Source organism: Aspergillus ruber (assembly GCF_000600275.1).
Source record: "Aspergillus ruber CBS 135680 unplaced genomic scaffold scaffold00021, whole genome shotgun sequence".
NCBI classification, from domain to species: Eukaryota; Fungi; Ascomycota; class Eurotiomycetes; order Eurotiales; family Aspergillaceae; genus Aspergillus; species Aspergillus ruber.
In genome coordinates this window covers 367,236-394,474 of record NW_024467317.1, presented here as the reverse complement: position 1 = coordinate 394,474, position 27,239 = coordinate 367,236, and the positions used below count along the sequence as shown (strand labels likewise).

General features: G+C 48.5%; 7 protein-coding genes across 7 annotated transcripts; 5 read left to right on the top strand and 2 right to left on the bottom strand.

Moving 5' to 3' along the window:
• Window positions 1–67: 67 nt before the first annotated feature.
• On the bottom strand, window positions 68–3,086 carry EURHEDRAFT_414366 (putative AAA family ATPase GCN20). Its single transcript, XM_040782408.1, has 7 exons — window positions 2,706–3,086; window positions 1,930–2,652; window positions 1,789–1,869; window positions 1,432–1,735; window positions 1,117–1,377; window positions 577–1,045; window positions 68–518 (listed from the first exon to the last, which is right to left on the bottom strand). Exons 1-7 carry the CDS (start codon window positions 2,766–2,768, stop codon window positions 167–169), a joined length of 2,253 nt encoding a protein of 750 aa, XP_040637228.1. The 5' UTR covers window positions 2,769–3,086; the 3' UTR covers window positions 68–166.
• EURHEDRAFT_152403 (uncharacterized protein) lies at window positions 2,658–3,259 on the top strand. Its single transcript, XM_040777791.1, has one exon. The coding sequence runs from the start codon at window positions 2,809–2,811 to the stop codon at window positions 3,136–3,138; it is 330 nt and encodes a 109-aa protein (XP_040637227.1). The 5' UTR covers window positions 2,658–2,808; the 3' UTR covers window positions 3,139–3,259.
• Window positions 3,260–6,614: 3,355 nt separating this feature from the next.
• Window positions 6,615–10,057, top strand: EURHEDRAFT_516800 (uncharacterized protein; the record flags this gene model as incomplete). The annotated part of the gene is made up of 3 exons (XM_040786511.1): window positions 6,615–6,632; window positions 6,812–7,586; window positions 7,611–10,057. 3 exons carry the CDS (start codon window positions 6,615–6,617, stop codon window positions 10,055–10,057), a joined length of 3,240 nt encoding a protein of 1,079 aa, XP_040637226.1.
• An 860-nt stretch (window positions 10,058–10,917) lies between these two features.
• Window positions 10,918–13,186, bottom strand: EURHEDRAFT_152337 (MFS transporter). Its single transcript, XM_040777790.1, has 4 exons — window positions 12,560–13,186; window positions 11,384–12,502; window positions 11,242–11,320; window positions 10,918–11,186 (listed from the first exon to the last, which is right to left on the bottom strand). Exons 1-4 carry the CDS (start codon window positions 13,009–13,011, stop codon window positions 11,013–11,015), a joined length of 1,824 nt encoding a protein of 607 aa, XP_040637225.1. The 5' UTR covers window positions 13,012–13,186; the 3' UTR covers window positions 10,918–11,012.
• Window positions 13,187–15,143: 1,957 nt separating this feature from the next.
• EURHEDRAFT_516797 (uncharacterized protein) lies at window positions 15,144–17,336 on the top strand (the record flags this gene model as incomplete). The annotated part of the gene is made up of 3 exons (XM_040786510.1): window positions 15,144–15,391; window positions 15,453–17,036; window positions 17,093–17,336. 3 exons carry the CDS (start codon window positions 15,144–15,146, stop codon window positions 17,334–17,336), a joined length of 2,076 nt encoding a protein of 691 aa, XP_040637224.1.
• A 134-nt stretch (window positions 17,337–17,470) lies between these two features.
• EURHEDRAFT_532202 (uncharacterized protein) lies at window positions 17,471–20,663 on the top strand (the record flags this gene model as incomplete). The annotated part of the gene is made up of 2 exons (XM_040787214.1): window positions 17,471–17,739; window positions 19,439–20,663. The coding sequence occupies exons 1-2, from the start codon at window positions 17,735–17,737 to the stop codon at window positions 20,661–20,663; spliced, it is 1,230 nt and encodes a 409-aa protein (XP_040637223.1). The 5' UTR covers window positions 17,471–17,734.
• Window positions 20,664–23,281: 2,618 nt separating this feature from the next.
• phoC (putative cyclin dependent kinase inhibitor Pho81) lies at window positions 23,282–27,219 on the top strand (the record flags this gene model as incomplete). The annotated part of the gene is made up of 10 exons (XM_040786936.1): window positions 23,282–23,323; window positions 23,440–23,493; window positions 23,560–23,682; window positions 23,761–23,811; window positions 23,876–24,016; window positions 24,103–24,150; window positions 24,237–24,254; window positions 24,334–26,569; window positions 26,644–26,813; window positions 26,918–27,219. The coding sequence occupies 10 exons, from the start codon at window positions 23,282–23,284 to the stop codon at window positions 27,131–27,133; spliced, it is 3,099 nt and encodes a 1,032-aa protein (XP_040637222.1). The 3' UTR covers window positions 27,134–27,219.
• Between the last annotated feature and the right edge of the window lie 20 nt (window positions 27,220–27,239).

The window sequence follows — 27,239 nt, the reverse complement described above, 5'->3', positions numbered from 1 at the left end:
AGTGGGTACTCACTGAGCCAGGCCCTGAGCGCCCCTCACTGAAGCGGCGGTATCCGGAAGAGGGAAAGCCAAAGTGGTTCGAGAAAATCAAGTTCGCGTAAGTACATATGAACTTCTAATCCTAATGTCTTATCATAACATGAAATCATAAATAATAATGCTGTTTTTAATGAGCAATTGCCACACCAGCCTCATTGGCCTGCGCACTGATCATCTTCTTGTACGCTTCGACGTTACCATCGAACTGCTGCACTGTACCATTGTCGCAAACCCAGAGACTACGGCAGACGTTCTGCAACATAGTCACATCGTGGGAAACCATCACGACACCTCCTTCGAAATTCTGCAGCGCCTGCGATAGCGCGTCCATACCTTCGATATCCAGGTGGTTGGAAGGTTCGTCCAGAATCAAAATGTGAGGGTTGGTCAACGACAGACATGCGAATGCAACACGAGATTTCTGACCTCCAGACAGAAGCTCCATTCGCTGCAGACCAGTCATACCGGTGATACCGAAACTTAACAGATATTAGTCAGTAATCAAAATTTTGCTCTAGGGGGGAAGGTAGAACGTACGCTCCCAAGTGTCTTCTGTATTCTTCATCCGTCTTTCCTGGGTAGGTCTTCGCCATGAAACTCACTGCACTAGTGGTGAGATCCAAGGCATCCACGTGATGCTGGGCGAAGAAGCCAACCCGCAGCCTAGAGTTCTGGCTGATAAGACCCTTAGTTGGTTGAAGTTGACCAGTAAGCAGTTTCAGCACCGTAGTTTTACCAGCACCGTTCGGTCCAACGATACCAATACGGGAATCAAGCTGGACATCGAGGTCGACATTCTTGAGGAGAGGCATTTCCGGCGTGTACCCGAATGCGACTTCGGACATTTGCACAATAGGTGGCGAGAGCTTCTCGACTTCGGGGAACTTGAAGTGCACGGTGTACTCAGCCTCTGGGGCATCCAGGATGGGCATCTTTTCAAGTTTCTTGATTCTGGATTGCGCTTCAGAGGACTTGGCAGCGTTGTAACGGAACTTGTCGATGAAGGCTAAAGAAGCGAGTCAGCGCATAAAAGAAAAGAAAAAAAAAAAAAGGTCCAATATATAGAGATTGACAAACCTTGCAAGTGGGCTCTTTCTAGCATCTGCTTCTCGTACTCGCGCTTTGCGTTCTTCCTGCGTTCCTCCTTGGTTGCGTAGAAAGATTCGAAGTTGGCGCCCTTGTAGTAGTCTAATCTCTCCGAGTGTTGATGCACAATATCCGTTGCAATTTCGTTCAGGAATGCTCTGTCGTGAGAGACCACAAGGACGGTGCTAGGGTAACCTTGAAGGTAGTTGGACAAGAAAGTAATGGATGGGACATCCAACATGTTGGACGGTTCTGAGCCAAGTCAGTTTGAATTTCCATATAAATTGAGGTAAGCGTAAAACATACCGTCCAGCAAGAGCAGATCAGGCTCGCAGAACAGAGCTCGTGCCAGAGCCAATCTCATACGCCAACCACCAGAGAAAGTTTTGGTAGCGTACTGCTGTCGTACAGGAGAGAAACCAAGACCTGCTAGAATACTGGCTGCGCGAGACTCTGCCTTGTCGGATTCCATTTCTGAAAGCTTGGAGTGGATATCGGTCAGGGTGATATCGAGACCTTCTCTTTCGTGATCGAGACGCGCTGCGTCCTTGGATGTATCTGCCATCGACGATCGTTCTGCCTCAATAGCTGACAGTTCTTTCGAGATTTTCTGCTTGTGGTCAATAAACCCGTAATAGATCATACATATGAGAGGAAACTAACATCTTGCTCCTGGAGAAGGTGTTTCCGCCAGACGTCGGCGTCCAAAACTGCTTGAATGGCAGGTGTATCATCACCAGTAATCTAGACGACATTGTCAGCATGCCTCCCTTGCTTTTTCACTCGTAGTGACCAATGACATACCTCTTGTTCGACGTGGAGAATAGAAATGTGGTGTGGAACGGCGACTTCTCTGCGACTGAGACCACGCAAGAGAGTACTCTTACCGATACCGTTCTGGCCAACAAGGCCATAGCGATGACCATACGCCAAAGTAAGAGAAGCATCGGTCAAGATGCGATGGCCGCCAACCGCAACATCGATACCATCGACCCTGATATCCTTGCTCTTGGACTGGTTGTCGGCGCCGAGCTGGAGCGGGTTGACAGCCATGAAGAACTCTTCGTACGACATGGTGTCGTCGGGCTGGTTAAGCAGACGAGACGACTCGTACTGCACCGTCTTCATCTGCTTCTTCTCCTGCTTGGCGCGGATCTTCCTCTCGGCCTTCTCGAGCTTCTTGCGGTCCACACGGGACTCGACCTTTCTGCCAACAGATTCCAGGTCGACATTACCACCCGTGAGACCCAGGGTAGAAGACATGTTTCTCTGAGATCCGACGTTGATGGCCTGGTCGAGCTTCTTGGCCGTGAAGGGCATCTGCCGCCTCTCCGGGTCAACGCCATCGGTTGCGTTCAGGCCAGTGATGAACTTCTCGACGAGGTTGCGGATGGCCTCTGCATTCTGGTCTGAGAAATCTCCAGAGGCAGAGATGAGGAGCTCTGTAACCGAGTCGGCTGCCTCTGCCAGTGGCGATGGAGCGTTGGCATCTTCAACATATGCGTTCGACGCATGTGTCAAGTAACCCTGTATGCATTGTTAGTGGGGAAGCATACTTATTAAAAGTGCCCTGCACTTACCACAGAGTACTCTGAGATTACACGATCCAGGCCGCGGATCTGTGTCTGGAGTTCCGCCTCCATTTTAACTAATATTTTCCCCGGAAAACTTTTGCTTCAAAGAATGCTCAGAACCGCACGGGTTACTTTATTTACTTTGGCTTATTTCAAGGGAAAGGCTCTCTGCCTGCTTTCATGTAAACGGATTCGTAGAGCAGAGTTGCCCTTTTTTTTTCTCTGTTTCCTTGGTGGTGATCCGAAAGAACTTTTGCCCGCAAAAACCGTTGTGGCGGTTTTGTGGAGTCGGAGCTGTCTAAGCATTCATATTGCTTACAAGACCAGAACACATGACGCAGCAAGCAATTTCAGAAAACGTCTATGTTCATTATACTACTATCTAATCAAATATTACTGTGGAATTTTACTAGAAGTTCGGATTTTGTTGTTTTGCTAAGCAGAAATGAAGTCGAATGCTCATTATTCTGCTGGATTCCACCGCCTAATCGATCAACACATCCAAGGCCTAGCAGAATGACAACTGCAAAAAAAAAGTCACTATTATTCTCTCTGTGATTGTGTTCATTTTGGCATGCCGGCGTACTCCGCTGTCATAGTCAATCATTTTCTTGACGATAGTATACGGCCCGTTCCTGGGCAGGAAGAGATTGGGAGATGAGAGCCAACCATTTCATTTTATGACTTATTTCCTCGTGCTCCGATTGATTGGGGAATGGACCGATGGACGAACAATGTCAATCCACGAATTCAGCCAAATGATAGTTCAGCCTAGCGTATTTGTAGTATGGAGATGCTTCTTTGACAGGAGAAATAGACCTCTCACATTTCGCCAACGCCGGTCGCTACCATCGTGTCAATGCCGGGACTAAACTACGTACTCCGCTAGCCCGGCTCCTTTGTATGTTTCAGGGACAAATAGGATAGAGCACAGAACACATACCCGGACAGGTAAGGTGTACTCCAATTAAACCACCCCAAGAGTAGCGCAAATTGTCTTCTTTCCTTTTGTTTCACCGCTGAGTTGTTCAATGATCTTCGATGGGAGGAGGGATTTATCGGCAGGGGCTTTTCCTTTCATGGTGCGACAATGGCAGCGAAAAATAGCACTAACAATTATAGAAGATCGCTGCCTGAATTTCCCTATGTTGGTGATTGTAGGGCGCTTACTCCGTGATGGTTGGATCACATTCGCCAAAGGGAAGAATAACGGGAATCAGTTGTAGGGCGCCAGTTGTTGTCGGGACAATTTGTCCGTTAGCACAAATCTGCAGGGGTGAAAAAAGATGTCACTGCAGTAAACCGTCACGCAGGAGTGTCCAGTTAGTTCAATATTCAGTGACTATCCGGTCCAGTCCAGTGCTTCGTTTTCATCTCTGGTGAACTGACAGTTGATGGACTTAGAAATGACTGTCCCCTGTATAAGGAAATTAAACAGGTGGAATCCTGGGTGCAGACACAGAGTAAAAGCTGGCTGAACGGGAGAATTAAAATGTAGGGATAACCTCATCGAGTATTCTGTACAACGACTCGGTACTCTGTAGTTAAGTAAGGGACGATTCTTTCGCGGAACTGAAACGCGGACAATCATTTTTGGATACCTCTGCAACTCTATTGTTACGGCGAATACGTGTGTTATTCAGGCGTACATCATACATGTGCATTGCATGGTGTACAAGTAGGCGAGAGCTGTTCATCGTGTTCTCCGCGTTGTGGATTATTCGTGCAAGAGAAAAAGAAGATGACCCACTGTCTCGGCCCAACAATGACAGCATATCTTTTCTCTCGCAATAATTATACATAATGAGAAGAGGAATTGTTATTGTTGAGTATCATGTGCGTTCCCTGGAACCAGCCGATCAAGGTTGTGTGGCTACTCTACCAGAATTTTCCCGACATTGGGCCGGTCGGGAAGATTCATGATGCGAACCAAAGGATCAATCATTAATATCATGATGTATCCTTTCTCTCTCTGCTCTTCCAGACCGACACAAGGAGTGAGTCCCGAGCTCTGATACTAGTACTAGTAGTAGTGGGTGGGTGTAAGGGTTCGGAAATATTGCCCTTCGAGAAACCGGCAGACCACGTTCCGCAGAGCCGAATTGGATCTATCAGAGAGGATCATCTCTTTGTTTCGAAGCAAATAAACTCGCTGTTTGAGCCACACCTTACACATGATAATAAGATGTTTGCCACGAATTGACACGCCAGTGGTGGATAGTTCGCTCGCATTCTACTCGGTAGAGCGAATCGAATTTGGTTCCAAAGAACTTCGGTTCTCGATCGAGCCTCGTAAAATTGTGATAAACTCCGGAGTTGCCCGTAATCACGAATTCTACAGCTCCTGGTGACCCGTCGTCAGCTTCTTGGGAGGGGCCATTCTCAGGCAAAAACTGGGTCTGGAGCTATTGTGTGTCCTTTTCCGCGCTCGTGCTGGATTCACTATTTAGTGTTGCTCTAAGAGATCGCCCAGACCTCTCGCGATCTATCGACACAGAAAACTTCCATTACCGGTAGTGGGAGCGAGCCGACTCCGGAGCTGCTGTTGCTGCTGCTGCTGCCGCCGCCGCCAGCCGATACCTTTTGAAGTGGAGTAATACAGCTCCATCCGAAGAGCGTCATAGGAGTGTATCTTCGTATCTACTCCGTAGTCCGGTTGGTCTGTTTTGAATCAGTGGCGGTGATGATCGTATCTTTCTGGGACGAACTGTCCCTACTCGGTCGTCGTCGTGCCCTGTCCATCCTCTTTGCATTTACCATTTAATAAGTGCTTTTTGTCATGAACAGACGCCAGGAGGTACTGATAAATTGATCTTAATATCCTGTAGTATAGATCGTGTGTTGCGGGTGGTGGTGTCCGAGCTGAGACCTCACCAACGCTTCCTTTCCACGAGCTTGTGATTCAATTGGCAGTTATTATGGTGAATCACGGCTAACGAGTGGTTGCTGAAGAGTAGCCTCAATAATAAGTTACCAGGGGGGGGGATAGAAAGAAAAGTAAAGAGGAAAGAAAGCAAGCATCCGTTGTCCGGGATATGGCAGCATTGGCTTTAGTAGCATTGGTAGAGAGCATCGTAGAGCAAGTCATACCGCTTGAATATAGTTTCTGTGGCTGACTCTCCATCACTCCACTTGTGATCTTTGATAGGAATACAATAAACAAACAAGGCATATATATTAGTACTGCCATAATAATCAGGAATTATTAGGATAATTCCCCTCGTCCAACGAGAATTCCTTGCGGCATCTCTCCTCGCAGCTGGTTCCACAGCCAATCCCCGGCTTACTCTTTTTTTTACTTACTGCTGCTAGTACTACTAATGCTGGAATGTGTTGACGATCGATCTTGCTCTTCTTCCTTTATTCTTTGTCGTTCCCCGTTTTATATCTTTGTCTTCTCGATCTCCATCGTCGTTTCTTCTTCTGCTCCGTCGCTGCTGCTGCTGTCACTCCTGCTGCCATCCAGTCCGATCCTACTCCAGGACGCACAGCACACTGATGATTATCAACGCCGCTTTTCTTAACTAGCATTGTTCTTCTCTTCTATTGTTATTTAATCTTATTTCCCCTCCTCTCGTGCTGCTAGCTGTGTTACTATTATTGTTATTATTTCCCGATCTTATCCTCTCCGCTCCCCGCCGCCACTATCACATTCCTCTCGAAACCAAAAAAAGAAGAAAACACCTCCGAGAGCCACACGATCTCTCTCCCTGGGCGCTTCCCAGGCGCGTCGATTTGTTTCATCTTTCGTCGTCTCGGAAAAAGAAAGAAACAAAACGATCGTTCCTATATATTATTCGAGCAAAAGGAGTCACAAAGGAAGAATGTTCAGGTGATGGCATTTGCTTGGTCACTGCCTGGAAGCTGCGAAGCTGAGCTTGGTGCTCTGACACTGCTCTCAACACCCTCGTGAGGATGGAGCATGTTTCTACTGTATGTATATGCTCTTCCGTCTCCCGGTCCATGGTTCTTCTGCGCTTGGTTCATCGAATGGGTCCTCGCCGTGTTTACCATGGTTCGCGGTCTCGCTTGCGACCTTCTTTGCCATGCAAATGTATTTCATGCATACAATGCAAGTCCCCGGCTAACAAAGTGCTCTCTGTCTCATTTAGCTCTGTGCTCTTAGCACAATTGGTGTTGCTGCGACGGGCCTTGCTATCGGTCGCGTAGATCAATCACCGCCTCCCTCCACGTTTGGAAGATTCCGAAGAAAGACGCTTTCTTTAACCGATCCGCCTGTCGCGAAGACAAACGCGATCAATTCACCCGTTTCCGGTGCCTACCCGGAACCTTCAACACCATCTGGAACAACACCCGCAGGCTCGCCCGCATTCCCAGAACCGCGCAACGCGGAGAAACCTGTCGCGCTTAATGGCTTACAGTCAACGGAAGAGGGTCTTCATCCGCCAAAAAAACTGTCCTTGTTTGCAGGTGTGAGACAGCATCGTCGCAGTCAGACTCTCGCTCGCCCGACTGCGCCCATCGCGGAAAAAGAACCGCAGAGTGCCCATGTTCGTCGACCTTCCTCCTGGCTCAAGCGCCTCTCAGTCGTGCCAAATCAGAATGATAGCCGTGTCACCAGCCCCAGTCCTCTTTCCCCCTCCTTCAATCGGTCTGCCAGTCCGGCGCTTTCCCGAACCCAAAGCCAGCGCAGAGCGCCAAACAAATTGGTGAAACGGCCTGCGTTGGAGCTGTCCCATAATGCACATTCCCCATCGGGCCGTTCATCAATCGCCTCACCAACCTTCCGCAGGCCTGCCACAAGTTACCAGCGGTTTGAGAAATCTCGACACAGGCCAACGCACAGCTTGAACTTCGAACCGGGTTCGTTCACAAATGCACCGTCAATGCAGTCACCCACAGCCAGCAAGACTCTGGAACCGGCGAGCAACGACAGCAACGACACTGCAGTGCGGCATTATCTGGATTCTACTCTTGATGGATTACCGGAACGACTGGTTCGTAAATTGTCGACAGTTCCAACGCCAAGGGACCTAAGGCTCCGTCGAATTATTCCTCACGGTACAGTCGCGGCTCCTGTACTCGTCCGGGCGACCTCTATAAAGAAGAGACAAAGCCTGAATGAGGAGGTTCACGCGAGTCCTGTAACCCCTGCGACCCCTGCGACGCCCGCCTCGGCTCCGGTCCAATTCCGGGATTCTTTCCAGTCTGTTGACGGTTCTTCCGCAGAGCAGCCAGAGGCAGCATATGTGCCAGAAGAGGAGAAGGAATGTCGGCCCTCAGTCTCCTTTGATGATGCAAGTACCAAGAGAGATACCCAGAATGCAGTCCCACCAGATGCTGAACAACGTGCCCGCGGCAGTTCCCCAACGTACCGCAAAAAAAGGGCACTTTCGACACCCCTGCCCCAATTGCCAAAATCGGAAAGAGCAACATCAGGGCCATTCCTGCCCAATGGTCCGCGGAACATTACAGATCCTGCCCCGGCGGGAATCGAGGGGCGTCAAGACTTCGTCCCCTCGCCGCCTGTGCCTCGAGATTTCTGGCCTACGATGGGTTCCCTTCGGGACAGAGCACGTCGCCCTTCAACGTCAGATTCGGTGGCTCGGTCAGCTTTGAGAAGTAGTGGCTCTCCTCGTCAGTTCGATTCGAATAGCATTATAAATACAACGCGCCAACGTCCGAGACGACATTCAGTCGCAGCTTCCGATCCGACATCAACCGTTATCGGTTCCGACGACACTCGTGTGTTCACGTCGGGTGATGAAGACGAAACGGACTTTCTTAGCGATGGAGCGTTCGATTCGATACGGACTCATATAACTACGAGCAGCAAGGCGGCATCCCGTCGTCCCCGAGTTGATACCGTTTTCGACAATGCTCCAACAGTAGGGTCGCCCAGACTCGCGAAACTGGAAGATCTCATCCCTCGAGGTACCTTTGCTCCACGGTCGTTCGTCGCGGATCCATTTGCCCCCGCCATCGACAAAACGCCTGTTCCCAGTTCGCTGTCGTTTATCTCTCAAGAGAGAACGGACACCCGTGGCGGCGAGAGCAGCAGACTCTCTCTCCTGTCTGACTTGAGCGATGATGACGACGACGACAATGACGATGACCGCAGCATGGTGGCTGCACTCCCTGGCGAACCGAATGGACCACTTTTCCTGCCGAAGCAGAGGGTCTCGCGGTGGCCCAGACACGAGTATGACTTGTCAGGACTCGATGGCCTTGACGCCTTCGAAGATCACAATGGTGTACGGGTGTCGTCTAACCCGTACGAGTTCCGTAATTCGAGCAAAGAGACTCTTGAATCCGCACCCAAAATAAATATCTTCGATTGGTCTGAGAAACCCAGAAGTGATCGCGAGGTGTCTGGATCCGAATCCCGTCCTCGAACGGTGCATGGAAAACAGGCGCTTGAATGTCGAGGAAGCCGTGCTCCTGTGCGAAAGGCACCGACCACTCTCCATCTTCGAAGCCAAAGTGTTCCTGTATCGCGAGACCCATCAATCTCCAGTGAATCACGCCAAAGCTCCGGCAAATTCGGGACGTGGGGCCTGGGCAGCAAAGGTGTCAGCGAGGACTGGGACAATGATTTTGAATTCGACGATGACGATGAGGAAAACGATGTCTTTAGTGAAAAAATTGCGGAACCAAACCAGAATACGGCACGCCCCAGAATGGCTGTTCCCAAGGCCATAATGGACCGACAAGCCAGTCTCCACGGACAATTTGGTCATGTTCAAGAACTGACTTTGTTGGTCGAGGAGCTCAAACGTCTTCGGCATCAGGCTAGTGCTCTGGATCTCGTCCACGGGCTGTCAAGTGAACTCTGGAAAGAGGCAGATGGTATCGTGAACCTGGCCACCGTCGATGAGGACGACAACACCCCGTCTCCTCCACGATCGCCGTCATCACTCACCTTCAGTTTCGACGATTCGGAAGAAGAATCTACTTTCTTGAGACGCGTGAGTGGCGAGTCATGGCCGGCCTCGATCTCAGGAGTATCCATCTCCAGTAATATTAATAAAAATAACAACCACCACCACTACAGCAACAACATTAATGATAATAATAACACGTCCCGCGATCGGACATGCGAGGAATCATCTTCTGCAAAGGCAAAGTCCGTGCTCGATCTGATCTATCAGCAACGCGCCTCCGCATACAATGACGCCGGCAATCCACGTCCTAAAAAGCTACCCTTCGACACCCAGTCTCTTCATGACCTTGTCATCCGTGCTGGTGTAGTCACCCGCTCTTTGAAAGAAGTGATTCGCAAGGCTGAGGGTGTCAGTTTTACGCCGGAGAAGGGCATGGTCCCCGCGGATCCGCCGTTCAGTCGGATCTTTGATCGATCATCTAATGATGAGGATCATGCCTTTAGCGGACTTTGAATTGTCACGTCCGTCATTTTTTTGATACATCCGTTTTGATACCCTATCATTCGCAAAATTCCTTATCTTCTAATTCTACATCCTCGACACCTAAACCTCTGAACCGATTCTGTTGAATTCCTCAGCGAACCTTATCGCATCATTTACTTCTATCATTCCTTTCTTCCCTCCTCCCCTCTGCATCTGTCCTTTTCGTGACAAAAAAGATTTCTTTTTCCCTTTTTCTTGCATTATTTACTACCTATCCCTGGTGCAAGTCGACTTCTGCATCGCTTGTTCCACTGCATCATCCTCTTTCCCCTTGAAGGGGATTCGAGGATTTCTTGTAATATGTACTTTTTTCTGCTTTTTTTGGGGGGGTGTGGGGGCGGGCCGTGCTTTTTACCGGTACGAGCATCAGTGATGTGCTAGACTATTTCGCTTCTATTCATTGCATTGTTCTTACTCTTCATGTGCTATATTTGATAATTCTGGGGCGGCATTATGTGATTTTGTTCATCGCAAGCAATTGGATACAGGTGCATGGGCTCTGTTGCTTTTTATTTTTTTGTTTTGTTTTGTTTTTTGGTGTCAAGTTTGACAGGCCGAGTCAAAATGCTGCATGCATGTGCATTAGAGTATTATTATATTATTATTATTACAGACGGGGTCAGTGGAAATAAAAATGCTGATTGTCATTCATATGGTTTAACTTGTGTTATAGGAAATAAGCAAATAATGAGATATTGTATCAAATGTGTCCAACTCAACCCAAATAATAAATAACTTTTGTAGTAAACAAACATGAGACTGGGTATCTGAAAACATTAAGCATGAGACATATTCGAGCCATAGGATAAAGTGAATGAAAAGAAAAGACAACAAAAGCAGCAATATGCGTATATGCAATGCAGATGGTAGGTGCGCTATATGCATTAAGGTCAGTGACAAGATGTCAAAGTATTGTCAACTTGATTCAATTAGCCGGTTCATCATTGTGAGCTTGAGCAGTCGTAACATAGTCCGTGGAGAATCTGCTCTTCGCTCGAATCTTGTGGCCGTAGAGGTAAAATAAGAGAGGGATTGGCATTAAAACAGCCGCGACGCAGCCGAGAAGAGTTCCGGTCCAATTGACTCCTAGTCCGTTGAACTACATTGGATGTGAGCATTCGTTCGGATTGCGGTTCGGGAAGAGAGTTTCTTACCATGTAAGTTGCAAAAAGAGGAAATCCCGCGCCAGCCGTGGATCTCAGGATACTGTTAGCAGCTAAAGCTGAAGCGGCACTAGAGTCACTGTTAGCATTCGTTTCTTTTCCAGATTTGGTTGATGAGGGACCTAAAACGTACAATACGAGATATGCATCAACAATGTAGTTCATGCACTGTAGGAAAATACACAGTAGGCCAAAACCCGTGAGAAGGCCAGATACTGCAGGAACGGCCCAATGAAAATCGGCCTTGTATCCAGACCAGCCGAACCAAAAAAGACCACCTGAAAAGGCAACACCCCCAAGGATAGCTGGAGGCAGTCGCCATTCAGGAATGGGGATTCCGTTGTTAGAATCAAGCTTCTTGTTATACCATGGTTGGAGGAAGATGATAAAGAATCCACCAAGGAACTCGCCAATAATCATTCCAAAATAAGTCAGGCCACCAACACCTTTGTTGAACCCATGTATCTGCTGGAATACAATTGGATATGCCGTCATGAACAGGTAAAGGAGGCCGTAGAGGAAGGCCATGTAAATACTCAAAAGTAGCAAAATAGGTTCGGTGAATAAAATCCGAACCGGCCGGCTAAAGTTTTTTTGGATAAGTTCCAGGAAGTCGACCTCAATCTCTTCCTGTTTGGCATGAATACCCCAATTCTTAGTCCGCCGGCGCAGATCTGAGGCCTTTTTGATCAGGACAACTGGAGGATAGGTCTCTTCCAAGAAAAGCAGGTCCAAGACAAAGGCAGATGCACCCATGATGCCGGTGAGGTACTCGGTCCAACGCCAGCCCAAGTAGCTTTCCACGATAAACCCACCAATGAAAGGAGCGAACAGAGGTGCTGTAAACACCGTCATAGTAAAGACAGTAATTGCAAGACCTCGATGTCGATTGTCAAAGATGTCCGAGAACACGGCTGCCACGACGGCGATAGGACATGAGCCAAAGAAACCACCGAAGAAGCGACATATGATAACGGTCTGCAGGTTCTCTGCGGTAGCAACCGCAAATTGAAAGACGGTAAAACCAAACATGCCAATGAGGATAGGCAGCTTTCGGCCCTGCAATTCCGACAATGGAGAGAACAGAGTTGGACCGCAAGCAAAACCGAGGATATACAAGGACAGTGCCAGCGTGCCCACTTCGGTTGAAACGCCAAACTTAGCTGATACAACGGAATTGGCTGTTGAATAGATACTACTGGTGAATGTAGCGTTGAATGTTGTCCATGCAAGCATCACGGCCGTCGCAATTCTACGTTCTGGCATTAGTTCTCATGTACACTGCGGCATGGCTACTGACGCTACCTACTTTTTTTTGGTGGACCAGTTTTGAGGATGCAGAGGATCGTCCGGGCCCGAAAATTCGACTACATACTCTTCTCTCGAAGGTAGAGGTGGAGGAAATGGCTTGCCGGCACCAAACTCCGGCAAGGGCTTCTTGGATGGTTGTGACTTGAGAGCCCCCACTGTAGCACTGTGCTGGCTCCGCTGGGTAGCAATGCGACTGATAGCAGTAGGATGTCGCTCTAAGGCCGCACTGCGCTGGGTCTGCGCAGTCTGGATGCGCGATATGTAGTCACTATCATTATGGAATCCGGACCGTGAAGAAATAGATGAGGTGTTAGAAGCAGACGAGCCAGAGGATGCAATGGAAGCAGAAGATCGATGAGCAGGCGTAGTCTCATTTTGATGATTCAGAGACTGAGACGGAAGGGAGGCTTCGATCTCGGCTTTCTCCAGGTCCCGTGACAACGGATCCATTCCGGGAAGAATGGAGAGAAAAGAAGGGAGAAGAAGAAGGATCACAGATAGGGGTGGACTAAAAAAGACAAATCACAGATAGAGAACTAGATGAAAGGGGGGGGAGGGATGCTCAAGGGGAAAAAGTAAAAGAGAGAGAAAAATGAGTTCTTCAAACAATCAGTGCGCATAAGTGCATAGACCGTAGTTGGTCAATAGTAGTAATGTAGTAGACTCGGAGAGCATTCCGACGGGCCAACAACACCCGGAGTTCTCTGGAAGAAAGCCGTCTAAATTCTAAATATTGTACAGTACAAAGTCTCAAGGACACTTCACAATATAGCTTTACACTTTGCAAGACCACCTCTTTTTCTATTGCTGTCCATCTTTGATATCATCGTGGTTCGGTTGTTTCCGTTTGAAGGCGGTTGAAAACGGCGATGCCCTCGGACAGATGCCCGATTCCAGTGATATCGAAAATCCAGGATAACGCTGGTACTTCGATCTCAAATAATCTAACCAACCCCTACAAAGTACGGAGTATACCGAGTACATATACAGTGTGCAGATAAGCTACCTTATCATTACCGCACTGTACTCCATACTTGCTGACAGTCAACGGCTTGACGTCATTCAAACAGGAACGACTCGTGTCGGTGACAGGTGCATGCATAATAAGTGTGACAACGACTCATTCAGCTATATCCGATACAACTGAACACCATTTTATATTCGACACCATGTTTAAAATATATGTATCTAGAACATATGTACCTATCAACATACAGAGTACTCAAAATGTTACAACCAATCGCAACAGGTAACGGGCGGAAAGAGGAGAGTTTGAGGCGAAGAAGAAAAACGGGCCTGATTAACTGACTCGAACAGTAGCAGTATCAAAGTGCTACTTTATACTCATGTACCTACTCTTTACTCCGTACATACTGCTGTTTAGATTTGAAACCCGAAGTTACTCCATTGACATTAGGATCATCTGAAACTTTGAACGCAGCCACCTTCGCCAGCCCTAAGCACAGCAAATGTGCGAAAACATATAATGGTATGGTTCTCCATTGCCACCATCCATATCCTGTACTGTACAAGTACTCTGTACTCCGTAAATAATCATCTTTACTATGATTAAGTCAGACATGGTCCTTCCTGGTCGGGATCGGCCCGCCCTTACCGACGAAAGCGGAAAGGCTGTCATGGTCAGTGGGACGCCAAGCCCAGTGCCTCTTTTCAGGAGACTTTTATAGATTTCCTGATTGGTTTTAAGATAGACGGTTCCTGATACTAGCCTTCTTGGCACTTACCCACTCAATCCTAATTGGCACAGCGGGTTCAGGAACACCTCTGTATCAGGTAAGTTACCGTACCTACAGTTATTTCGTAATAGAAGAGAGCGAGAAGGACAAGAAATTGACATCCATCAAATACATATAGTTTGGTTTGAAGGTACGGTATATATATAAAAAGAAAATGAAGGGAGAGTCAAAGGTAAAATATATCGACCATGTCAGGGGAATGAGCTATGATCTCAATCTAGATTGATTGCTATAATTATCCTCATTTCAGGGGTTTCTGGGATCCTTCTAGGGCATAATAATCTTCTTACGGTACCTTACCACAGGCGCAATACAATTCCACTACTGCTTTCATCCAAAAATACGTGTTCGTCTAGACCGCTCGCTCCCCTCTCTCTCTCTCTTTCTCTTCCTTTTCCCTTTCCTTCCTTCCTTCTTCCCTTCTCTCTGTCTCTCCACTTCCCATCGTGCTTCTCTTCTTTTCCCTTTCTTTCATTTTTATATTAAACAGTCATTCCTTTATTTAATTCCAGCCTGTTGGCTGCCGTTCTTTAGGGGGCCCTTCCATCACCGTTCATTCGTTAATCAATACCCCCATAAGGAAAAGAAGAGGAAAACTCCCCAGCATTGATTGCTTCCCATAATTTTTTTTATTCAATCCGCAGCATATCTCGTTACTTAATAGTGGATTGATTTCATCGATTCGAAGTTTAACCAATATCTTGAATTTCCTTTTCAATGATCTATCAAAAGAACGATTGTTGCTAGCGAGTGTTTGGATAAAATATTCTTGGCTATCCTCTCATTCATTGCCAGCCCTCCGCCTCAACCCTCAATAGAACGGCAATGCATCACCACCACCAGCATTCTGCGCGATATTCCCGTATTTATCCCCGTCGACCGGATGCCGTGCCGCAAGATCGCGTTCCACTTCTAGGGGTGCCCGAGGTGCCAGCCAATGGTCCGACCCTTGCACCAAGAGCACCTGTTCCCGTGCCTGTCCCCTCTTCAGGGTCCGATGAATCAAGTACCTCGGGTGAGAAACCTACGAGTACGACGACCACTACAACATTACCCGTCGTCTTGGGAGCTGTGTACGTGTAGAGCCTCGGTCTGGCCTGATACCGAAAAGTGCGGCTAATTTTAGGAATCCAGTGTCCCTATCGTGTGTGCCATCGTCATCTTGGTCTACTTGCATCGGAGAAATGTGAGGAGACTCCGGAATGAAGATGCTAATGACAAACACAAGTCACTTGATTTCGGTCTGGACATCGTCGATCCTCCGTACAAGGGAATGCCAATGCAAGAAGCGGAGAAGGGTGCTCGGGTTAACCACACCAAGGGACTATCGTTGGATGTCGGGCATCCTTATCTGATGCCACCCGGACTGCACGACTCTCATGAATCGTTCAATTCTCTGTCAAGGCCTGTTGGAGGAGAGGAAGACAGATACCGCCACGCAGTTTCCATTTTGACAGCTGATGGCTCGTCGGTCCGCTCGCCTACCCGTGCTCCTCCGATGCTCAGCAATGCTGCCCCACCGCCCAATGGCCGCGACAATGCCCAAAAGTCGATGCTCAATGACCCCTCCCAGGCTGGCTTGCACTTCGACTTCCCGCCGTCCACAAGTCCCAGCCCGGGACCCTTCGACGATCACGGACGGCACTCTGCGGCGAGCAGTAGCGATGGTACTGCAGCAGACATCAGGAAGAGCCACTCCCACCTGGCATCGGCGATCCACCGGAACAGCCTGCCCTCGGATCCGTTCAAACATCCGGACGAGGCAGAGATTTCTGACGACGATTCTCTGCACCACCACCGTGACTCCCCCATTCAAGAACCCGCACCCGTCCACCTTGAACAATCGCCTGCTGTCCCAACCCCGCGCATCTCACTGCCGGTAAGTGATGCGGGTAGCGACTACAGCAATCATAGGAAGACCACCACGTCCATCCCAGCTGTGAACATTTCTGGAGCCGAGGATACCCAGGAATCAAATCATGATGCAAACCCCATCAATCCCCCTCCCGTTCCGGAAGAACCTCAGTCAAAAAATCCTGGTCTGGACCCTCGTCGTGACACTCGGCGTATGACGTTCGGGCTGCGCCCCCTGCCTCCAGAGGACCCAGCAGACAATCCGGAACAGCGTGCCAACCGAATCCGATCTTTCTACAAGGAATATTTTGACGACAGCAAGACCGGGAGGGAGACTACATACTACGAAGATTTTGGGCCCGAATTTTATGGTTATCCTGACGAAATGGCCCATGATCCCACTTATGACGAGTATTACGCCCCGCCACCCGCACCGTTTGCTGAGCCGGTGACTCGTCGTGCTATGACACCGCCGCCCCGTGCCCCTCCCCCCTTCCAGCCAGGTAGACGGCATATGCCTTCGGGCTCTGTCAGTGGCTTCAGCGGCTTCAGCAGCGGCTTTGGAGACCCCGGGCCACGGGCGATGTCGTCGGCTTCCAACCGCATGCCTATGCCTGGTCCTCCTCGGGCACCTCGCAGGCCCGCACCACCTCCGGCGCCGCTCAACATTCTCCCCACGCCTCATATGTTGAAGGATGACTCGATCATGAGCGCCATCGACTTTGCGCCTGCCAATAGCTTCAAGGACCAAAAAGAGGGCCGTGCCGAAACCCCGCTAGGAGGAAGACGGCCCTTTAGTCCCATGACCCGAGCGGCCACGCCGTTGGCCTCTGCATTTGATGAGCTTTCGGTCATGCCTAGTCCGTAAGTTCTCTGCTACCTTTAATTTCCTTTTTTCGTGCTAACACCGTCTGTCTCAGGCATGCATTGCGCAAATCTGGTGCCTTCACAAACCTGGACTTTGCACCTCCGCCGCGGTTCAAGAATGCGGAGACTGCCAGCGATGCAGGTAGCATCCGCAGTAACGGAACCGGTCTGTCCAATGCACAACTGCATAATATCCGGAATGGTGCATACCGGGTCAGTCGTCTGCCTGCGGATACGGTGGGCACCAAGGACGATATGTTCAGTGAACTTCGTCCGAAATGGGACATGCGAACGTGATCTCCCCGTCGATTTAAGTTTCAATACTTGACATGATGAATTTATTCTCCTATATTTTGAAGGCCCCTCCCTCTCTTGGTGTCCTAACAGGATGTTTAACGAACGGTCACTTGTTTTATTTTATCTTTATTGTTTTTTTTTTTTTTTTTTTCACTCTTGGTTGATATTTTGGCGATTATACCTTCTCATATTTATAACTTACCCCCCTTTCGGGCCATTTTGACATCAATGGCGTAAATACATACACACTAGGGCTGGAACTTTCACAATATTTGTCTTTGTCCCTCTTGTTCGTTACAATTCTTTCCTTCATCATCATTGTGTCAATAAGGCATTGGTTTGGCTGTCGGGATTGACCGCCATTGATTCTTGTTCCGTTTTATCCATGCTGTGGCGTTATGGGGTTGCTGTTTCTCCAGTGGCGGTGTCATTGGTTACTTCTCTTCCGGCCAAGATATAGATGATTCAAATACTTTTTTTGTCTTTTAATACTTATTCTATTTTCACATCTTCCCCACTGCGTAGAAAGGGAAAACGTGTAGATAAATATAGACCATGGTGAATGTATGGATGTACTGCGAGGATTTTAGGGCCAACCTCCTGGCGTCCCAATTATTGCTCTTCCCTGGATGCGGTGCGCCTGATCCGGACCGGACAATTCGATATGGTGAATCTACCGGAGACGAACGAATTCAAGTTCCGGCCGCAAACGGACAGTGGGTCAACAGAGACAATGATGCTTAGAGCTGGAGACCGAGCCGTGGAATTTCCGAACAGACCCATGGACCGGAGAAACAGAATCCATAGCAGTCAGTGTACGGATCCGTACCTGTGCCTGGTATGTACATCGTAGTTGTACATGCATGATTACTAATTGTGTCAAAATCAATGTGCATAAACAGAACCGGGTTTTCCAGAAGACGGGTTCAACCAATCAGAAGAACAATTCGTATATTATTAGCACTAAGTGGGCAGATTGTCAGGGGGAGCCGTTTGTATTGTATTGTATCTCCTGATTACTTACATACTAGGCATACATATACATACATACCACTACTAGTACTCTGAACACAAATCAAGAGTCAATTGTAAATGTCGATAGTCGACAAAAATCAACTGTACTTACTCTGTATCTAGTCTACATGTATTTGTAGTAGCATCTCTCAACTCCTTTGCTATTGTGAGACTTCTGGGCCACATATTACGGCTCATCCTCCACCCGTATTACCCATACAAACGTCGCGCTAAACCTACTAATTCTCTCTTCCTCTCTGCCTGGTTTCGTTCATCCGTCTTTTTCCTCTTTCTTTCTTTCTTTTTTTTTTTTTTTTTTCTTTTCTCTCTTTTCTGATTTCTTGGGGTTTTTGACAGTCTTTCGTTTGGTCTTTCCCTCCTCTTTCGCTCTTTTTTGCCCTCTTCCCTTCTTTTCTCTCATTTCTCTCCCAATTGACCAATCCGTTCATCTGACTTTCTTCCTATCATACATGGCTCCCGGTTAAATCATCGGTGAGAGCTGATTTGCCGAGAGAGACATCTTTCCTTCTCTGCGTCTTCCATCGGCGCTTTTTCTTTCTCACTTTTGTTCACTGCACCCCTGAGCGTCATATACTATAGTATACTACTGCATATTTTATTCTGTACAATATCACATATACTCACATCTTGTTTAATTCTCTGCTTATTCGAGCCCCTCCTTCCGCCCCGTCTGCTGTGTCGGTCAGCTTATCTTATTTCGTTGCCTTTGACCGTTCACCAGTTTCCCTCCGAAGTGTTTCCGAGACGAACGTTTGTTGGATTCTATCTCTTTCCTCCCATATTTGATTATTATCCCGACTGCTATAACCTCTGCTGGCTTTGTTCGATCTATTGAGCCATCTTATCAATTTTCTTGTCCTCAATCGGGTGAATTTGTGTTGTTGCGGGTTTTTGCGCCCGTCCATACGGAACCTCATATTCTAACCCCCGGACGACTACGCGACCGTCCGTGGTTCTTTCATCCGATCTCATCATGTCATCTTCCGGTATGGTTCTCTCAGTCAAGGAAACAGGCAGTGTTGTGGCTAACACGTCTCTTCTATAGCGGCTGCCGCGCCGGCCTCCAGCAATAATGCTGCTGCTTCACCTGCAGAATCGTCAACCGAAACCTCTGCAGTAGCATCCCCCACGCCCACAAGCACGTCGTCTTCCACTGAAGAAACTCCAACAGAGACTTCGACGACATCGTCCGAGTCCCCCACAACGTCTGATGCGGTGACGAGCAGTACTCCAGATGCTAGCAGTACTACTCCTACAACAACCTCCGAGTCTACTACACCCACTTCCACTTCCGAAACCCCGACTACCACATCATCGACGTCGTCCGACGAGTCAACAACATCATCGACGCCCGATGTAGTTACGACCATTATCACCCAAAGCCCTACCGGTGGGAGCTCGACCGGTCCTGCCACGGTCATCATCACCTCCACCGAAGCCTCCCCCTCGCAAACCGCTGGCAACACGGCAGACGGTTCTTCTTCAACATCGGGCAGCTCGCCGGCCATCGAGTCATCGAGCAATGATGATTCTGGCTTGTCTGCCGGTGGTACCATTGCGGTCGCCGTAGTGGTGCCCGTCGTATCGGTCGCAATCCTTGTTCTGGCTGCCCTATGGTTCTGGCGCAAGTGGAAAGGCAAAAAGGCCGCCGAGGAAGAGCGGCGGAAAGAGGTAGAGGAGTACGGATTCAACCCGAACAATGACCCCACGCTTCCGGCGGTCGCAGCAGGCGGTGCTTATGAGCCAAACAATGACAACGTATCTGGATACCGTGGATGGGGAACTACCTCGGCAGGTCGAAAGGCGTCGACCAACCTGTCCAGTGGTGCTGGTGTTGGGTTGGCTATGTCCGAGGCCGGCAGTGCCCCAGGCTATCACCATGCCACCTCCCCGAGTGATGGCACTATTCAGTACTCTGATGGTCAGGGCCCACCGGCATCGGGTGAGGACGAAAGCATTGGTGTCCTCGGTGCGGCCCCCGTTGCGGCCAACAACCGTGTTTCGGACATTCGTCGCGGCCCATCCAACGCATCTTCCGCCTATTCTGCCGCCAATCGGTCAGAAGCATCTGATGAGAGTCACATGTCGACCTCTCATCCCACGGCACCATTTTATGAAGACAACCCGTACTATAATGAAGTGAATGCGCCGTACGGGGCTTATGGGGATGGTCCTTATGGAAGCCCCCCTCAACCGGTGATTCGTGATGTCCAAGCTCGGCGCAACACCCGAATTGAAAACCCTGCCGTTTTCCCTCGACAAGGCAATGCGGGTATTGCACAGAATTTCTAAATGAGCATGAGAGATGCCAGAGAAATGCTGTCATTTTATCTCTCATGTTGTATTGCCTCACCTATGTGTTGCTTTTTCGGCCAATATGTTCGAGTTTCGTGAGACATAAAGTTAAGCGACTAAAATTGTTGGCAACAAGAAGGACGGCATCAATGATCAGGTTCAAACAAGGGGATTTACATTCCTTGCGCTGGCCCTACATTGGACCGCGTGCTCGAGCGTTACCACCGTCGCATATTTTCTCCTTCGTCAACTCCTTCTATTCCTCTTATTTCACTTCTTCAAACCTCGACCTTTTTTTTCGACCTTTCGCTTCGATATGTGATCATTGTCCTTTTACCATCTTAATTTCTTTGAATCTTTTTAGGGTTTGGGATCTGCCGAAATATATTCCCCCGGTGTGTTGTACTGTCGTTTTACTTGTTTCTTTTTTGTTTTCTTTTTTTGACTGAGTGCATTGTACGCACTTTCGTTGTGGATTATGTTTTTTCTGGATGAGGAATTGCCTGCATAGTGTATTACCCTCGTTTTCCAGGCGTCTAAGTTATAACCTACCTCCTTTGTGGATATATAGGAATAGGAGGAGGATGCCATAGTACATACAGACAAGATTTGATTTGACATATCTAGTTATATTCCTCTTACTCGGTTATTTGTACGTTTGACAACACTCAACGAGCCCTAATTAATGCGATCACATTAGCGGTCAGATATATGAATTCAGGCCTTGTGCTGACAGTGTTACAACTTGCTTATGCATGACATCACCAATAACTGTCACAGTTAAAATATGACCCAGTTCGTGAAATTACGAGCAAGCAACAACCAGAGATGATATTTGGCTTAATCCAATATAATCATGGTTTACTCTGAAGAATACAATGTGGATTTGACGCAGATTCCTCTCCGCAGTTACCAAGAATCATCAGGAGGTATGTACATAGGTCGACTTGGGCTACCACCAAACTGATTGAGAATTAGAGACTCCAGATTTCTGCGTGATATGCTTCGAAACCCTAGACGCGACCGCGAGTTACCGTCGTTTACCGTGCGAACATCTTCTACACCAGCCCTGTATTGATCACTGGTTATGCAGTCGAGATACAAGCTGCCCGCTGTGTCGGCGGGAGTTTTATCATCTGCGCCAACGTCGAAAACAATCGAGCAGCTCTATTGATCCGATGAATATGGTACTATATATACCACCTCCGCCAAGGCGCAATGCGAGTAATGGAAGGTTGAATTTGTTGAAATCATGGTGCAAACAGAAGTTGAGAAGACACGATCAGTTGTCCACAGATACGGTTGCTGGACAATAGCTGTGGCTGTGGTGAAAAAGCCTGATATCGGCTACTACCTTGACCAGTCTTTAGAGATGTTCAGTGTGAAACAGCGGGATCCTGGTCAGTCAACCATGTTGTACGAGCACCAGTACCAGAACCCGCATGTTGGCTAGGAAAGAGCACCAAGCGGTTAGGATGTGGTGTTGGCTGGTGTTAGCTGGTGATGCATATTTCATAGTTTTGCTTTATCTCAAATTTGCACCACTGTTTCAATACCGCACCTTCTTATGTGAGATGATAACTTGTATAGCTCCAGAGTTTCCTATCTAGGTAATCCTCAGAACGGCAGAATCTAGATTGCCTTTTGACCCATTCTTCCAAACTCCTTGCCGAGTTTTACCCCTTACTTCTCACAAGTCCGCATTCTTTTCCCTGTAGTACGAAGTAGTAGCCGGATAAGAAGAATCCCAGTCACGTGTCAAGGATGCACCTTCTTTTAAGGCTAACGCAAGATAGCTCTGCCAATTCATATATAATCCCTGCAAACTCCATAACAAAGTGCACCCTCTAATCATTCATTGGCCGGAGTCAAGAGAAACGTGGGTGAAAAGAGCCCGCTGATTGGTGTTGGAGAGAACAAGTGAGCTACCCCCGGGCTCTCCACCAGCAAATCTTCCTATCTCACGACGCCGTTCTGGCATCGTAGGCCCCCGATCAGGAAATTATAGAGGGGCGCTTATGGCTGGTTTCTCGTTTCTTCGTCTCATCTCTGCTTGTCTCTCTTTCTTTCCCACTCTCTTTTCTTTGGTTCCCTACGCGGAACCACCACCAGCGAGCGGGTGCTCCGAGTCCGGTCCTGCTCTAATACTCCGTTGACCTTTTTCCCTTTCCCTCTTCTCTCTCGTTCTTGTTCCTCCACTCTACTTTTTCCCCCTCTTTCTCTTCGCCACGAGTACTAATTCGTCTTCCCTCCTGTTGCTATCATTGCGGTTATTTACGCGTCCGCCCGACCGCACTCATTATCGTTGCCTCTTCTTGCTTCCCCTCTACCCCACCTCGTTGGCTACATTTACCTCCGCCTTCCCGGGTCACGACTTTCCCCGTGCTTGTGGTTCGTCGAGACTGAGAAACGGGGGAAGGAAACAAAGAAGGAGTTTGCGCGAGCAAGAAAAAGAAATATAGACGGAGAAAAGAGGAACGACCTCTTGCTTTCCGCTCTGCTTTGGTCCGGCCGCTGGCATTTCATCGGTTCCGCCATTCTACAGAGTATACACCTGTGCACGGGACTTTTCTAAAGGACCAAGCGGTGCTGCGAGTCACATAGTCAGTGTGAAGATGTATGTTGTTTCCCTGCTCGTCTTTCGCCTCGAAATGGTGGTTTGTCGGTGCATGGCTTCGAGGCATCTTTAATGTTCTTCCATCAATTCTCATCTATTTACTGACACTTGGGTTTAATCTACAGGAAGTTTGGGAAACAGATCCAACGCCGACAGCTTGACCTTCCAGAATATGCGGCAAGTTTCGTCAACTACAAAGCCTTGAAAAAGGTGCGCTTCAGTTGATTCCAGTGCATAGTCATTTGGTCCGGACGCTTATCACTCATGCTTCGATAGCTCATCAAGCAATTAAGCGCAACACCTACGATCCCCGCGCAATCAACTACAGATGTCCGCCACGATGTCCCGGACGCACAAAGCGCTTTGCGCGCGAATAAGGAGGTGTTCTTCTTCCGATTGGTACGTCGCGGGGCTCCGGCGTGATGGTTGACAAACGAATTGTGTCCTAGGCTGACTGGGCGGGCTTGTTACATATAGGAGCGTGAAATAGAGAAAGTCAACATTTTCTATCTCCAAAAAGAAGCTGAGGTTTGTCTCCCCTGCTTGCATTCGTTAGATCGGAAAGGAAAAGACACTGAACAAGAGATTATAGTTCTCACTGCGCTTAAAGACATTGGTCGATAAGAAGCGTGTGGTCCAGTCCCGGGCTGTGACCAATTCCAAAGCCCCGGCGAATTTCGTGGCTTTGTTTGAAGGGTTCCAACAATTCGACGGCGACTTGAACAAGTTACAGGTAGGTTCACTTGGATGCTTCCTGTTATAGGACTCTTTGAACCAACTCCATCTACAAGTGTCTCGCTGACACATTCCGTTTTATAGCAATTTGTCGAGATCAATGAAACTGCCATGTCCAAGATCCTCAAGAAGGTTCGTTTTCAACTTCAGCTTCTACGGGGTGTAGAAGAGGGCTCGTTGCTAGGAGTGTGATAAGCTGACGAAGATACGTGCTATAGTGGGACAAAACCTCAAAGGTCTGATATATATCTCCGCATCCGACTAGATTAAACCGGTAGGATTGTCATTGCTAACATTTCCTTTCTTTTCTTGCAGTCCCGCATGAAAGAGTTATATCTCCATAGGGCCGTTGAGGTACAACCCTGTTTCAATCGAGATGTCCTGCGTGATCTATCAGACCGGGCGACAACCGCGCGCTTGGAATTGGAAGCTTGGGCTGAAGGAGAAAACATCCAATTTGATGCAGCTCGCCCGGCTGCGGCAACCGCGCAGTCGCTAGGATCCGAGGAAGAAGATATAGACGCGCAGGTCCTGCAATCGACAACTGCGGGTAATCTCCAGACTCTGCGCGAGTGGACGACGAAGCTGCAGTCATCTCCAGACGGCGGGGAACGTGCCACTCGCATGTTCCTTGCGGCCATCAACGAATTCTCTGACGAAGTGTTGGCTCTTCTCCTGGAGAGTAACTTGGTGGAAATGCAAGCAGAGGACGACATCAATGAACGCAATTGTCTGCATGAGGCTACTATCTCTGGGCGCGACTTTGTCCTAAAGACCGGCCTTGCGGCGGGTGTCGATGTGTCGAGGTTGGATGTCTATGGCAGAATCCCACTTCATTACGCTTGCATGCATGGACGTGTGGATATGGTGCGCAAGCTACTAGCTGCCAGCCCCGCCACTGTCGATCTTATGGACCATGATAATTTCACGCCCTTGATACACAGCATTGTCAAGGACCAACTGGCTTGTGCTGAACAACTTCTATACAGTAACGCACGCATTGATCCGGCTTCGGAGTCGGATCATATTCCGCTTAATCTTGCTTGCCAGCATGGGTCATTCCCAATAGTGAAAATGTTACTCGAACGGAATGCGCAATTGCTCCCAGATGCTGAAGGCCTCTACCCACAACACATGGTAGCCCGTGCATCACAGTCGCCACAGTTGCTGCTGCTCCTTCAGCAGCATGGTGCCGATATGAACCAAAGAGATAAGCTGTACCAGTGGACCCCGCTCTTCCATGCAGCCAGTGAAGGCTGTGTTGGGTGCCTCCAAACATTATTGGAGTTGGGTGTGGATGCGGATGCTGTGGATGAGAAGAATTTGGCGGCCATGTATTATGCGGCATGGGAAGGGCATCTGGAGTGCATGCTCCTTCTTTGGTCTCATCGTGGTGATGAAAAGCCACCAACTCAAACGCCGCTTGATATTCTCCATGGTTTCAGATTACAAGAACCTGAAGGTGCCATGTCAGATCAATTCGATTCCGGGGATATGGAGACAGCGGACGGCATTCCTGACCTTTCTCTGCCACCACCCATCATTCCCTTGCGGCGCTACGGTCACAACTTCCTGGACAAAAAGGTGTTTGTCCAGATTCTCTTCGATCAAGGTAATTCGGGCTCAATATATTTTGACCAGGCGGGCCGTCATCCAGCTGCCCGGTTGACCATCTCGTCAAAGCTTTCCGATCTAATTCCCCGCACGATAATGCTTCCCATCCAGGACGATTCGCGGACAATATCGTTCCACGTTGACAATCTGGATACTTTCGCCGTGGACTTTGAAATCTTCCCCACATTTGGCTCTAAGGTAATTGCAAAGAGTGTTGCGCTACCGGTCGTATTCAGAGCCGAAAATTCCAGTACTGGTTCCTGCACTTTGCCCCTATTCGATCCTAGATTGCGGTCAATCGGTCAGCTTCGTTTTAGGTTCCAGGTCATTAAGCCTTATCATGGCGATCCGCTGGAGATCACCCATTTTGCGACATACTGGAAGGCGACCAGCGCCCTCGACTCGGAGCATAACGGCTTAGTCACCGGCTCAAGTTTGTCGGGCGACCATGTCCAGCTTTTCGTGCAGCTGACCAAGGATTGCGTGCCTGTGCTTCATCCACAGTTCGCCATTAACCACCATGGAATCGAAATCCCAGTTTGCCATCTCACGTACAGCCAATTTCAAACAATTGGCGCGGAAAGAGGTGCCCACCGTTCAGAAATTGTACACTTCGTACAAACACAAGTAATGAACGACCTCGCTCAACTCCATCGTGTGCTGGCCGCATCATTCCTCTCATTGCAAGATGTCCTTGAGCAATTGCCCATTGGCATTAACATCAATATCTCTACGCTTTATCCGTCACCGACAGAGGAACATATTTTGGGCATGACTTCCTTACCAGACGTCAATACCTTTGCCGATGCTATTCTTACGAACGTCTTTGACCATGCTCGCGTTTCACGGGAGAGACACCCCGATTTCATGCGTTCCGTAGTCTTCACTTCCTATAACCCTAACATCTGCACTGCGCTTAACTGGAAACAACCGAATTGTAAGTACCTGACATTTATCTCGAGCGTCCTTTGTCTTTGGGCTATGATTTGTGCTGACATAGCCCCTTTCCAGACCCTGTCCTTCTTTGCAACGACCTTGGGCAAATTCGTGACTTGGCTCGCGATATTGGCTCGCTGCCTGATGTCCATAGCAGTGGTAAAGCATCTATGTCCATCAAGGAATCCGCACGCATTGCTCAAAGTAATAACTTCATGGGACTGATATGTCGGTCAAGTCTTCTGGTATGGTTGCAATTTTCTTCTTCACTGGCTTGAGTTCGCAATCGTTGGCCGGGCATAAGCTACTATTCGACGATGGATGAGAGAACTGACTCAATTCACTACAGAACGTCGTACCAGCTCTTGTGGAAACGATCAAGGAGCTAGGTCTCGTACTGGTAGCAGATACTTCGGACGATGTCGGACAGCCTTCGCAGAGTGAAGAAATGATAACTGCGGACCCAATGGGCGTTGCTGAGTGGGCTTATCGAATGCCTGACGGTGTCAATGGCGTGATGAAAGCCAATGGCATTTTGCGATTCAATGATACGATTGACATATGATATTTACCTTGCTTTGAATTACCAATTGACCGTTATAGTCATGTCTGTTATACCATGCATATATTGACATATATTCAAGATTTCGTCTTTTTTTTTTTTTTTTTTT